At 41.8% G+C, this 15,004-nt stretch overlaps 1 protein-coding gene across 6 annotated transcripts in view; it reads right to left on the bottom strand.

Annotated features, from left to right (window-relative positions):
- The window catches only part of LOC119650840 (dual specificity tyrosine-phosphorylation-regulated kinase 2), a 276,384-nt gene that overhangs the window by 11,045 nt on the left and 250,335 nt on the right, over window positions 1–15,004 (bottom strand). For all 6 annotated transcript variants that reach the window (XM_038053980.1, XM_038053981.1, XM_038053984.1 and 3 more), the window contains 2 exons: window positions 14,725–14,863; window positions 9,285–9,456 (listed from right to left, as the gene is read on the bottom strand). In XM_038053980.1, coding sequence (XP_037909908.1) covers window positions 9,285–9,456; window positions 14,725–14,863 — 311 coding nt within the window. The remainder of the gene's footprint in view (window positions 1–9,284; window positions 9,457–14,724; window positions 14,864–15,004) is intronic.

Here is a 15,004-nt window from a genome sequence, read left to right on the forward strand (position 1 = left end):
GATAGCATCTGACAAGGGTGATGCAAACATGCTCATTGCAGAAGAAAATGAAAGGGGAGCTACTGTGAAAGATGTTGAGGAATGTTTTGGAGTCTCTACTTCAACCGCATTGAGAATTTGTAAAATCAGGGAAATACTGCTAGGAAAGAACAGCAAAATGGAAATAGCAGCTTATCAAAACTAGGAGAAAGGCTAAGATTTCCGCAAAGCCGATGCAGACGTTCAAAAAGGGGTGGCCCAGCGATTTTTAGGGCAATATTTCCAAAGACAATTATTCTAAATATGATAATATTATTTTCATGGATGATAAAAGTTATCGCTATGAAAAATGTGTCCTTCTGACCATCAGCACTAGTCCATTGCAGATTGGAGCCAGCCTCCTTCGAGTGACGACAGGTAAATTCAATTTGTTCCCCAGCGACGGTATTTGGTAGGACTAGCCACCAAGGAGAAAGTGTTACTATCTAGAGTATGACGTTATACCCAATTCACTTATTTTTTCACTTGTTCAATATTCATTGTAGGTTGTTCTTCGCATAGCGGCGTTAGTTCTTTAATGCAAGTTGACGGCAATCCAAACTGATTGTCATATTTTTGAACAAAATAAGTTCCCGAATGCTCATAGAAAATCAACTGAGCATTAGATTTTTCAAAATAATCGTGGTCAAAAGCACTCATCCAACAATCAAAAAAAAAATCAAACAAAACAAATCCATAAAAGAATTCTAATCTAAACCCAATTCTGAAACATCGGGAAACGTTAAATCGAAATTAACTTTTATATCACAGGAAGAATGGATGAAGACTCGGAATGATGTCCTGAACTCGATGTCCCACAGATGACATCCCGTGATGAAGGCAAAGGGGAACGATACTGTATATAAATAGAAACAAGTCGGGAAACTGGAAGCTGAACGCTTCAGGCAAGAAAGGTTTTGTGTATTGCTTATATAAGCATATTTGTGTAGCCATTTGTCCAACAAACTTGGTAGTATCAGGCTCTCGAGTATAGTCTACATTACTGCATAAGTTGATGATTTTAGGATAAACACTAGACGAGTTTTCACTCAATTTCCTAAAAACATACTTATAAGAAATGTGGCAATCTACTGTTATCCATTTTATTTAATGATTATATTTGGTGAAAAAAATGTACACCCCCTTTGCATGTGTGGGGACACCCGATAATTACAACGTTGAACAATGTTACTCCCTTTGTGTTTTGTGTTAAACAAAACTTAAAAATTTGATATTTGTTGTTTATGTGGTTTTAATAAATTTGCTTGTTTTTACCTCGAGTAATTTTACAAAAAAAAAACGAGATTTTTTTTTGTTGATTATACTACATTCAATTTAGGTACGTATATATATACCTGGTGTACCGACTTGAGGCATAAACGCAGGGTTGCATGCGACTAGCCGCGTATCATGGGTTGCAGATAATGATATAACTCACCGCGTCAACTACGAATATCGCAAGTTAAACTAGTAAATAAGTAGCCGTGGACAAGTGGAACGTTTCCTTTTGTGTTGGTCTTCCTAAATCCCTTTCTTCTTTCTAGGGTAGTTAACCTCCTTAAAAAATCCATAATCCGGGGTGAAGGAATCGACGCGCATATCGGACGAATTACAACGACACTACATTTTAGCGACTCTCCTCTAAATGCCTTCCCTACCTTTGGAGGTGACCATGGGCCATTGCAAAATTGGGGCTCTGTGGCACGGACGACCGCTTCCCCATTGCTCTTGTGAAAGAAATTGGAGACAACACTGCAAATAAATTTAATGAGCCTCCAGGAAGACATTACCCAACACGGCTAGGAGTTGCTCAACAACAGAAGAGTGGCCCTTTGCACTTGGATGTTTTGGCGGTTATACCGTCAAACGCCAGAGACGAAAGATCTAGGCAGCGTATGGTATGAACGAAACCACTCAATGAATTTATCGTCCGCGTTTATTACCGTGTTACAGATTTGGAACGGAATCCATCAGAGTACAGACACCGACTCCATAACGCGTTCATAACCCGATTTCCGGAACTAAGTCATACTTCGGACCGGAACGTCGTCAACCAGTACCGGGTGATAACTAGGCAACAAATCTTCCAAGAAGTTTCACTTGAGCTCGGTCTGGAATCATCAACTTACCGAACTAATCAAAGGAGCAACTCAAGAACTCCACCTGTAAGCCATTCCAGGTCCTAAGTAACTGGACATGTCGAATCAATTTATAATAAGGCTTTGACCGCATTCACAGAATATGCTGAGATTTTCCCAGACGCTAGACCAAAGATCCCAAAACTAAAGTTTATTTCGGCAACTACCAACATCATTTCTGGAGTTCGCTGATCGTTTAGTCATCAAGATTCCTGACACAGAGGCTCAGCAACCTGGTCTACGTTGCAGTTACAATTATTCGTCTTAATAATCAATATCTTTGAGCGAATGACACAGATATGCGAAAGAGGACTTTACTATTCTGGGTGTTTGGACTAAGCAAAAGAGTTGGAAAGTTGAGAAAGGAAATTGGCCGTGTCACGCAAGCGCTTCTCAGAGATCCATAACGAAGACGGCACAGATGCGTTACCAACATTATTGGAATCGAAGATATCCTCGAAGTGTTGAAGCAAAAACTTGCGGTATGGTCCAATCGCATCCGTAGGTATTAAAGGAGCTTTTAGCGAAGGGACAGACAACAACTTGTTCCTCCAGGACCAAAGAGGATTGTATAAAAATCTAAGCAACTCAGGTCGGAAAAGTAAAATCGATCTGGATCAGGCAGAAGATTTCTGAAGAAGTGTTTGGAGTGAACCCAGCCATTATGCGTTCATGCGAGGACCTCCCCAAAATGACCATGCCTGATATAACTGAAGTCGACGTAGAAGCAGCCCTTGAAAACGAAGGTAATTGGAAAGGGCTAGGATTGTTGATAACATTCGCAACTTCTGACTGAAGAGCGCTCAATTGGGACCAAATCATGGGGCAAATCATTTTAATCAAATGATTACTGATCCGAAAGTAGTTCCACAATTTTTCACCAAGGGGATAACTTTTCACATCCCCAAGCAACAGGGTGCCTCTCGCCCTTCAAAATGCTCACCAATCATTTGTCTTCCTACCATCTACAAGATTCTCACTTCAGTTCTCTACGCAAGCATCCCAAAACATCGTGATGTTCATAAATTGATAGCTGAGGAGCAAAAGGATGCGCAAAAGGTTCCCTAGGCTGTATAGAACAGCTCATAATCGATACAGTAGCTGTAAAGCAGGGTGTCCACCAAAACAAAATATTTCGACAGTTTACATCGATTATAAATCAGCCTTTGACTCCATATCACATTCGTGGTTACTACAAGTGTTACGCTGTACAAAATCAACTCGAATGTCGTCCTTCTTCTAAGAACAGTGATGAAGAATTGGAGCACGATGCTATCAGTATCCTCACAAACATCTGGCGTGGCATTTTCCAAGGTTACTCTCTGAGCACGTAGTGGTTTTGTTTGGCTTTGAATCCACTATCCCATCTTTTGCATGAAAGCGCTCTAAGTTAAGCATGTCCTATTGTCGAAATGTATATTGACGACATCAAATTATAGAGCAAAGATGAAAACAAACTTCACTCCTTGCTGGACATCACCATCCAGTTCAGCAGGGATATCGGCATGTAGTTGGGTTTGCAGAAATGTCGCATAAAAACAATTGTTCGGGGAAAACACACCGACAACAGGATATAGCCAAATTAACATCCAAATTGAGGGTGTTGATTTGGACGACGTCTATAAATACTGCGGCATATTACAAGCAACAAAACCTGCTGTGACAATAATGAAATCTAAGTTGATGGTGCACCATCTATTCATCGACTTTAAAGCCGTCTATGATAGCATAGCCAGGGTAAAAAGGTACACGGCCATGAGAGAATTCGGTATCCCGACGAAATTAATAAGACTGACTAGGCTGACCCTGACCAATGTGCGGGGCCAGATAAAAGCAGCAAGATCACTCTCAAGACCATTCGACATCAACAACGGTCTACAAGGGGATGCCCTATCATGCATCCTCTTTAATGTGGCCCTCGAGAAAGTGATCCGTGATGCTGAAGTAAATGCAAGAGGTACGATCCTCTTTAAGTTCACCCAACTACTGGCCTATGCTGACGATATCGACATCATGGGAAGAACGGCCCGAGACGTACAAACTGCCTTCATCCAGATCGAGCAGGCAGCGCGAGATCTTGGGCTGCACATCAATGAAGGCAAGACAAAATATATGGTGACAACGTCAGCACCAAAGACGAATCAACCAACAAACCGCAATGGTTAAACAGGAAGAATAAGGATAGGAGAATACAACTTTGAGATTGTTGACAATTTCTCCTATCTAGGGTCGAAAATCACAATCGATAACAGCTACGATGATGAAATCCGCACGGTTGTTGTCAGCCAACAGAGCCTATTTCAGCTTACAAAAACTGTTCCGCTCGAAACGTCTCACCATAGGGTCAAAGCTCTTACTGTACAAGACTATGATCTTCCCAGTCCTCATGCATTCCTCCGAAACTTGGGTTCTTAGCAAGAAAAATTGCGAACTCTTGGCCGCGTTCGAGAGAAGAATCATCCGAAGAATTTTTGGCCCCCTATCGGATATCGAATTAGTGGACCTCGGCGCAAAACCGGGATGCCTGGGGATCCTTATTAAGGCAGGCATAGACCGGATACCGGTTGTTGCGCCGTTGATGATGATGATGAAGTTGGTGGAGAATTTGAATTTGTCTGGATCTTGTCCTGAAAACGGAGTTGTTCGAGAAAAATAAAATCATGACAAACAACATCTTCCCCAATTCCCGTTCTTCTATATACTTTCGTTGTGATACAGTAGAGTAATGTCGGTTTAGAATCTGTTAAAAGACGGGTAAGGGTAGTTCTTGCAAATAACAACATGCAGAATAGAGCTGCTAAAAAATTGAGGATCGCTATCCCACTTCATCAGGGAAGAAGGGGGAAGTACACTACAATTAAGTGCAGTCTCTTCGTGAGTTTTCCTATAAGAAACAATCCTCTAGGCAATTAAATCAGGCTACCATCATGGCAGATAATAAATTGCCTCGATTAAATTTGAAAAGCAGAGAATAGGATTCCATGACGAATATTACTTCAGTCCAACAGAAGATCGACATGTGCAAAGAGAAACCCATTTACGGGGTCACACAAAGAATTTGTTGCTGCCAGGCATTCACATCGAAACCGAAATCCGCAGGATGAACGAGCGTGTTTCATAATCGAAGTAACCGAATCGTTGGACCAGAATACTGTTGAAAAACAGCAAGAAAAAATCCCGAATTACAATCACTTGGCAGACGATATAAAGCAGACTTGGAGACTAAAGAGATCGAAGTAGTCCTATTGGTAATTTCAGCGATGGGATTAGTCCCGCGAAATTTAAATAAAGCGCTGAAAATGTTCGATTTTAGGGCTGAACTATATATGGAGATGCAAAAATCGGTCATCCTTGCAACTTGTGATATAGTCCGAAGAGTCCTTTCCGATAACAGTCTGGTTTAGTGGGCTCCAGTCTTGATTCGTACTGTTTTCGATCATTGTAGTTTAGAATCACCGCGTCAATCCTTTTGTTTGTGACAATCGGGATGTAGCAATACCTGTTTGCTTGGTCGCACACGCTTTGCGTTGAAACGCATTATCGCTGTAATGCAGGCCTCTGGATGTTGACTTCAGATGATCCTTAGGTTGGCCGCTCCTCGGTCCGCTTCCGCGGGAAAAGATTCGTGGGATTTTTTAACTTTAGGTACACGCACCTAGTGAGGATGGATCTATCCCTCTTTGAATTTGGAAATAAGGGATTTTTTTTAAGCTACTTACAAATGGAATAGCTGCGCACGCACAATTCCTTACATGTCAAAACATAAAACCTTACATACCTGAAGCGTCTGGCTTTCGCTTTCCTGGCTTGTTTCATAGGGTGAAGAATTGACTTCATTCGTGAGATAGTGGCCCACGAATTAGACTTAATCGCGGTGATTTGTGTAAATGTTTCTTTATTCGCTCTTCGATTATTTTACCGAAATGTTAGGGGCAATAAGGACCAAACTGGAGGCTTTTAATTTGTCTGCGTTGACTCACCAGCATAATATCATCGCATCAACTTATTTCTTGAAGGACAAAATGGTCCTAAGTTGGACTATCTACTTGACGGAGTACCGGATAAATTTTCAGGAATAACTTTCCTTCCAGTGTATGGACTGCTCTTTTTGAGCGAATAACTAACTTTCCTGATGGTAAGTGGTCAAAGCACTGGCCGAAACAACGGTGGCTTGATACGCTGGATGGGGATAAAAAGCCTCGCGATTGCATCCAGATCAGGCATTTGATAGAACCAAATGGCGAAATCGATCACGACGAGCCGACGAGAAGACCTAGCTTTCTTGAAAATTCCCTTCGTCTGAAAATTTTTGAAAAGGTTGAATTTCCCCCACATTTTTTGGGGGATTAGAAGGAGGGAGTAAGTCACTTCGCAAAACATGTGCGGTCCACTATCAAATATGTATGTAGATGGTTGGATTCAGACCCGCTGTATTCTCAAACAAAAAAATTGTTTTTTTAGGCTCAGACCCAAGAAGGTCTAAACCGAAATCGACCGAAATTTCATTCATACCCATGTCTTGTTTTTGAAATAATATATGTAGCCTGTAGGGTAAAAGCAATATGTGATAAGTTGCCTCCGACCTGACGTACGAAATCGTCAGCAAATTTTTGATGTCTATTTTACAGAAACCTGGCTTGAAGTTGAAATATTAGGTTCCGAACTCTTTGAAGGATACTCCATTTTTCCCTATAACAGGGACGAGACTATATCACGAAGTCCACGGGTGGGGAGTCCAACGAGGAAAAGCGGCACCATAGGCAATAGAGAAAACCCATCTAGTTCTACATAAACAAAATGGTGATGCATAATCCGCTATGGAAACAATAGTATAGATAGAATAGATGGTATCACATGCCATAAGATTTTAGATACTACTGCAACTACTTCATTACAGCCTTGAACTTCTCCCACATCTGCAAAATTACTGAATACCCGTATCGCTATGATACCATTATCGATCGGTATACGTATACCAGCTGAGTAATCAAGCTATATATGAAAGGAGCTATGCATATTAAGTCGTAATGCTATCAGGTTGTCCATAAAGTTTTCGCACAAATCAAAGACAGAATTCAGCAGATAAGTTTATAAAAACCTTTAATTATTTAATCTAATATATAATTGCCTCCATTAGATACGACTTCCCTCCATCTATCGGGCAACTTCAAAATCCCCCCTCTATAAAACTCTTCCCCCTTCCCCTCAAAGTACGTGCGAAGTGCACTTTGGAGGTCAGCTTCAGAAGTCATTTTTTTACCATCCAGAAAATGTTGGAGGGACCTGAACAAATGGTAATCAGAAGGAGCAAGGTCGGGACTATACGCAGGATGACTCAAAACTTCCCAGCCAAGCTCACTCAATTTTCGCTGAGTAGTTAAAGATGTATGCGGCCGGGCGTTATCATGATGAAAGACAATATTTCGCCTGTTGACCAATGCTGGTCGTTTCGAACGTAGCTGGGTGTTTAATCTGTCGAGCTGCTCGCAGTACTTATCGGCGGTAATGGTCTCGTTTGGTCCCAAAAGCTCGTAGTGTATGGGGCCACGAACGTCCCACCATATACTGAGCATTCGCTTCTGCTGATGAATAGACGGCTTTGCTACCGATGGACCCGGTTGATCTCGATGAGTGTAGGCTCGTTTCTTCGCTACGTTTTCGTACACAATCCATTTCTCATCGCCAGTTACCAATCGATTCAAAAAAGGGTCGTTTTCGTTCCGTAAAAGGTTAGCGGAGCAAATTCTCACTCTATCGGCCAGATTTCGCTCAGTCAGTTCGTGCGGTACCCACTTTGTGCTCTTCAAAATATATCCAAGACGCGTAATGGCTACTGCTACTCCTGATTTTGATACACCGAGATCCTCTGCAAGCACACGTGTCGAAAGAAAAGGATTCGCTTCCAGTTTGTTGCGCAGGATATCGTCGTCAATCGTATAGGGTCTTCCTGAGCGAGGTTCATCTTCAAGTGTCAGGTCTCCGCTGTAGAATTTTTCGAACCAATCGTAAACTGTCCTGCGTTTTACCTTTCCTTCACCGAATACCTTCGACAAATTTTCAATCGCCTTCGGCACCTTCGTCCCCATTTGAAACTCGTACAAAATGCAATGACGAAAATGTACTTTGTCGAATTCCATGTTTATCCTTGAATATCCTTCACAACACTGATCCTTCAAGGATAATTTACCATGCATTTTATAGTTAGGACTCTGACCTTTCCATTGGGATATCACATGTTGTACCTGCTGTTTTGGTTTGTCTGCTAATTGCTTTTTAATTGTCACATTAATATTTGTGCGAAAACTTTGTGGACAACCTGATAGTGCGATTTAATAACTCTGCATATAACAATAACGTTAATCGAATCTGCATCCTAGATTTGGATCATCTTTTTCATGCCAACTACAGCATAGCCAATTCTCTCCTTGGTGAACATGAAAATACGAACAACACTTTCGACACGATGGATGGATTATAATCAAGGCTTAATCTCTTCCATGCATCCTCGCTCCGCAAGGACTTTCAGCAGACGACTATATCCCATTAGGTTCAGAAATTCATTTCACTCATTTCATTTTGCATGTTAATAGGTAGCGTTTCACAGTGAAACGCATCGGAACAAAGCACCGGTTGCAATGGACCGGTAATTAAGCATCACTCTATATTATAGTTGCAAGTTTGCGGCGAGTCTGTTCCTCCTTGCCTAGATTCCTGCCACAATCGACACCGAAAGCTGCTCAGTGTCAATTCAAGGATGAATCCGCCATTGAATAAAAAATGCATCCAGCCACCAACAATAGATGCAAGCCATAGTTCCATTTCTGGTGGTTCAGCGGTAGCTGCATATAGTCCCAGTTCATTTTCAATTCGTTATGGATGCCTATAGCTCCCAGCATTCTCCATTCGTGTTGGAAGATTAATGTTGTGCAATCAGCGCTTAGTGATAATTACGATGCTCTTCTGCTGCTGGTTCTGTATGGGCTATTGGTTTTTGTTCGTATCTCGTTGCACCAAACATGTAGTGGGTGCACACACCATAAATACGGAAAACAATGTTCGCTTCAAGTAGGGATGAGCTTGAAAGGATGAATTCATTCGCTACAACTATAATTAAATTTCAGGTCTTACCTAAGCTCCACATGTCTATGGGCGTCCCATAGGATAGTCCCAATATAACCTCAGGCGAACGATAGAACCTCGATTGAATGTACGTGTAGACCTTACGATTGCTATAACACGAACTACCAAAATCAATTACTTTTATTGAGCTACTTCCGCGTTGCTTCAGCAGGATGTTTTCCTGAAAGGGAACGAAAAATAATCATGGATGAGAAGATATTTTATCGAAATTATGGATCATTTAATTAGGTTAGATATTGGGAACGTTTAAAGGATCCAATGGAAGAACATGCCATATCATATTTTCAGAGTTCTCAAGGTTAATTACCTCTTTAATGACGAAATATGAATTTGCTAGAGATACTCATAGTCGGTAGTTTAAATGAGAAGAAAAAAATATATTCATAGATTGTAACATTTTGTATTTTCGCCGTGTAAAGTCCTAGTTTGCCTTGTAGCGCAGCTTGTCTGATTGACAGTAGATGCCCTGTTTGCTCTTAACTTTATATTTGTCGTCAACAATATATGCCCACCTAAGAAAAGCGTTCACACATTGCACCACTGCGCGTCATTCGAAGTAGTGATTTGAAAAACACGTCAATTATTCGCTTAGGAACTGTGGAATTCATAGAGTGAGAGAGACTTTCCCAAATGCTTAAGGACATATCCCCTTTAAGAACGACAAAAAAAATTTCCCGGTGCAAATCTGTTTAAAGTCAACGTTTCAAACGTAATAATGCACCGCACCGTGGCCAAGTACTCCCCAGGATAATATCACAAACAATCGCTTTTGAGGAGAGGATATTTCGCACTGCAAACGTTTTTTCGTCGTTGATTAATACAGAACTCCCCCCTTGAACTTCCTCTTCCTTTCCACTGCATAGTCTGGAAAAAAATACGTATTCCTTCCTCTAGGCAGGGGAAACAAAACAAAAGATAAAGGAAGATGACATTATAGTTCCATGGCCGTGGTTCCGAAACAAATTTGATTTTTACTAAATGTGGTGGCATTATGCTTGATATTGCTGCCCATATTACTGAATTGATTTTAGGAATCTAGAATGGATTTTATGGAGGTTTCCATTCAACTTCAAAAAATTATAGTAATAGTATTGCTAAATATCCCATCAGGCGCATTCCTTCATAAGGATAAGCAAACGTTCAGACGCGAACGCAGCGATATGGGCATGTGGACAGCAAGCCATTCAACAAACACGAGCCGGGTTTGTAAGGGCAAAAGTCAACGACGTCCACATCTATAGCTCTTACGCTTCTCCTAGTGCAACATTAGCACACTGTGAGGAGATGCTAGACGGTTTGGTGTTGTTAGCCCCAAAATCATTGCTTACGATTTCAACGCGTTTGCCTTAGACTGGGGAAGTCGACTGAAAAACACCAGGGGCCAAATGCTGCTTGAAAACTTCGCGAAGCTGGACATCGTACTAACCAACATTGGATGCCTGCTCGCGTTTCGAGGCAGAGAGCTACGCTCGTTCGTCGATCTGACTTACCTCAGTACCTCGTTGGCAGGTGAGTGAACTCTACACCCACGGTGATCGCCAGACCATCTTTCACCACACTAGAAACGAGGGAGGCGATAGTTGAATGAGCAACAGAAGTGGTAAATCCAGGCTGGTTCACTGGAGCTTTCAAAGAAGAGACATTCTTAGCGGCTTTAGAATGAGGTCACAACCCGAAGGGAACAGCACTGGAATGCCGTGACGGAAGTTCCACCACAGCAGGAAATCAAACTATAGGCGAGATCAAGGAATTTCGCTGTTGAGAGCATCATATCTGCGAGCGGAGAAGCTTGGTAAAGGAAAAGAAAAAAGTCAAAAGAAAGAGGGAATACCGCGACCTTCGAAGTAACCTTAAAAAGACTATATGGGAAAGTAAGCGGAATTGCTACAAGCAGTTGTGCCTTCAAGCAAATATGAACTGTTGGTTCACAGCTTACAAGGTTGTGAATCGTGCACGGTGATGGGAGTGTTTCCCACGCAGTGGAAAAGGTAGAAATTGGTGCTACTACCGAAGCACCATCTTCATATCGCCCTATTTGTCTCTTAGACACTATGGGGAAAATGCTGAAAAGACTGACATACAACACGCTGCTTCCGTTCGTCGAGCTAGGGGGTGGTGTCTCAGAGAGGCACTATGGGTTTTACAGAGCGTGGCCACGACTGATTCAATAATAATGAGCCGTATATTTGGCTCGGTGGGCTCCGGCCGCTGGTAAGTGTTGCGCTGTGGTGACGCTGGATGTAAGGAATGCCTTCAACCCGGCCAGCTGACTTTGGGTTACGTAGCTTGGATAATCGAGAATCACCTCTTAGAAAGACTTCTTTGGTACGTGAAGGACACCGGCCGAAGGAATATATTGTGAACAGCAGGTGCTCACAAGGCTCTCTATTGAGGCTCCTGCAGTGGAACATAATGTATAACGAAGTGCTCCCCTTCGTGTGCTAAGAGGCAACATTAATTGGGTTTGCAGGCGACTTGGCTTTGGTAGCAGCTGCGAAACACCCTGGACTACGATAAGGCTTATTACCAATGGCTGGAAAAACAACAGTGTAAAAATCAGGAATGATAATCACAAGACGCTTTTGAAAATCTATCATTAGATGCCTGCGGGTAATGATTGACACCAAGTTGCGCTTCAAAGGGCATCGGGACTATGCGCGTGGAAAGGCAGCAAAGGCCATCTCCAGCAAGGATGATTCCTAATATTGGAGGGCAAAAATCTAGTCGCCAGCTGCTTATCGGTTGGATGGTGAAATCCATCCTGCCTGGGCGGAAATACTGGACAACACGATTGACCAGAGAAAGTGAGTTTGGCATAGTAAAAAGCTTCATTTGAGTGGATATTGGGATGGATGGCAGCTGGTCTTGAGGCCTATATATCTTAGGGGGAAGTTTCATGCCTTTTTCCAGATTTAGCGGTTTGCTTTTTATAAGGGGCAAAAGTCTCGTTATGCATGTACGGGGACTTTGCTCAAACACACCGAAGAACGATGACAATGACTGCATGGATTCGGGTCTTCAGTTTAAACTGTTCTTCCAAATTTCGTCGTTTACCATCTTGTCTTTTAGTAAGAGCCTGGCAGTTCTTCTGTCGTATAAACGTACGACATCTAAGTATGGATGGCGCCTTTTATTTCTTCGAATAAAAGCTGCATTTCAACGTTATATCGCATTCGCCATCCATTGTCCACACTTACTAGACCTAAAATTACCTGGAAGACTCGACGTACGGTAACTTATTTAATTAATTAGAGTAAAAACCATCTCCATTAGAAAACATATATTGGGTTGGGGGAAAAGAAATGTCGTATTTTGTCAATAGATGGCGACGCTTAAACATATCTAGTGTTGTACTTTTCGCATCGGGTCATACTATACGGCGATTTGAAGACGACAATCTGTACTACAAGTACATCTTTGACAGTGTTGTGATCATATGGTTCAGTCTCAAGTTATAGCGCGTCAAAAATAGAGTCCACCAAGCAAGAAATTCGTCATATTTTACGTTTTTACTACCTGAGAGGTAAAAATGCAACGAAGGCGACCGAAAATATTGGTGAAGTTTATGGGCCCGATACTGTAACGATTCACATAGCACAACGTTGGTTTGATTGATTTCGCTCTGGTGTAGTGGATGTCGAAGATATGCCCCGTACTGGTAGGCCAATCGTCGTAGAAACCGATAAAATCGTCAAAATCATCCAAGTAGACCGGCATGTGAGCATTCGCTGGATTGAGCAGGAACTGGGTATAGATCATAAAACCGTTTGGAATCATTTGCAGAAAATTGGATGCTAAAAAAAGCTGGATGTTTGGGTGCCACACGAGTTGACGGAAAAAAATCTCTTGGACCGAATCAACGCCTGCGATGCACTGCTGAAACGGAACGAATTCCGCCCATTTTTGAGGCGAATGACTGGTGATGAAAAGTGGATTACGTAGGAAAACCTCAAGCGAAAAAGATCGTGGTCGAAGCGCGGCGAGCCGGCCCTAATCATCGCCAAGCCCGGATTGACGACCAGGAAGGTGTTGCTGTGTGTTTGGTGGAATTGGAAGGGAATCATCCACTATGTTGTGTTCCACCAGAACAACGCTCGGCCTCACACATTTTTGATGACCCGCCAGAAGCTACGGGAGCTCGGATGGGATGTCCGATCGCACCCCGTATAGTCCGGACCTGGCACCAAATGATTACCATCTCTTCCGGGCCACGCAAAACGCTCTTGGTGCTACTAACTTGGCCTCAAAAGAGGGTTGCGAAAACTGGCTGTCTTAGTTTTTTGCAAATATGGAGGAGCGGGGGGTTATAAGGGGGGATAATGAAGTTGCCTTCTAAATGACAACAAGTTTGCGAACGAAACGGCGCATAGCTGACTTAAATCGGATAATTCTAAGTATGTTAAATAAAGCGTCAAATTTCTATCACAAATACAACATTTATTTTTCCCCAACCCAATATATACTAATTTTCATAGCGATCGGTTGAACAGTTTCGGAGTCTATCAATCATAAACCGATATATATAATAGATTAATAATTGCTCTTGGGTGGGCCGGTGGATTTTCAATTAGGTAGACTTATTGCACATATTATTCTTTCAAAGGACCTATATGTTGAATGTTGGATTTGATAAACTATTCCACACTGTTATATGGTTGCCATTGATCCCTAAATACGTATTGGTAGGGCAATCCACTCGTTGACCATCCTGGGATATTAAATTCCACAGCCAATGACGGCGATCGCTTTTATCCTCTTTACTTCTTCTGCTTTCTAAGCCGGCATAGTTCGTCATTGGGGATTGCCTCGCACCAGAGACAATAATGTGCCAAATGTTAAAAGAGCTTGAAGCGTTGGATTAGCAGTATAGCAGCACAGAGAAAACGTTGATACCGCACAACCTCAACTTGTTTTAGGTTTACAAATTTTGGTCAAAACATTGAAGATCGATGAAGCGCTGTCAATATATTGAACGACGAACGGTTCCCATCATCGGTAGTAACAACGGTACTCAAATATACGAATATACGAATAAATATACGAATCTGACTGATGACCCCAGTTTTATTGGTACTGGCATTATTTAAATCTCGCTGCTCTGGGTTCGAATCCCAGTCATCATTGGTGTCTGTGTTCGTCGTGTGTTTACCTCACTGCTGTGGGCTTATCACTTGTACAGCGTTAAATGTGATGATAGCGAAGCATGAAGGATGCTCTATCCTCCACTAAGCAGTGAAAAGGAGACACTAAATTATAAAGGTTCTGTTGAGCGCTTATCCGAGACCCAGATTTGGCATGCGCTTCTTTTGGATACTTCTTTTGCTTTAAATATTTAACAAAACTAAACCACTTAAAAATTCCTGTCTCTATAAAATATGCTTTTCAAAAAAATTCTTACAAATAAAATAAGTTTCTAAATAACACTTACCGGCTTGAGATCACAATGAATGATATTTTCTTGATACAGCAGTCTTAGGCATTTAACTATTGAATTACAAAATCTTCGTATCAGGCTCAAGCTGAAACCTTGATAATTATTTTTCTTGATGAGCTCATAAAGGTTCAAACTGCAAAGAAACAGAATAAATTAATTTTATCACCCGCATTATCCAGCAATCTTGAAAGTGTCTTGTCTATTCTAAGAAATTCTATCTACACTTTATCAAGTTCATTACTGTTTATTAACTAGGGCAATCCCAGCGTTACAC

This window comes from Hermetia illucens, chromosome 3, assembly GCF_905115235.1.
Source record: "Hermetia illucens chromosome 3, iHerIll2.2.curated.20191125, whole genome shotgun sequence".
Classification (NCBI taxonomy): domain Eukaryota; kingdom Metazoa; phylum Arthropoda; class Insecta; order Diptera; family Stratiomyidae; genus Hermetia; species Hermetia illucens.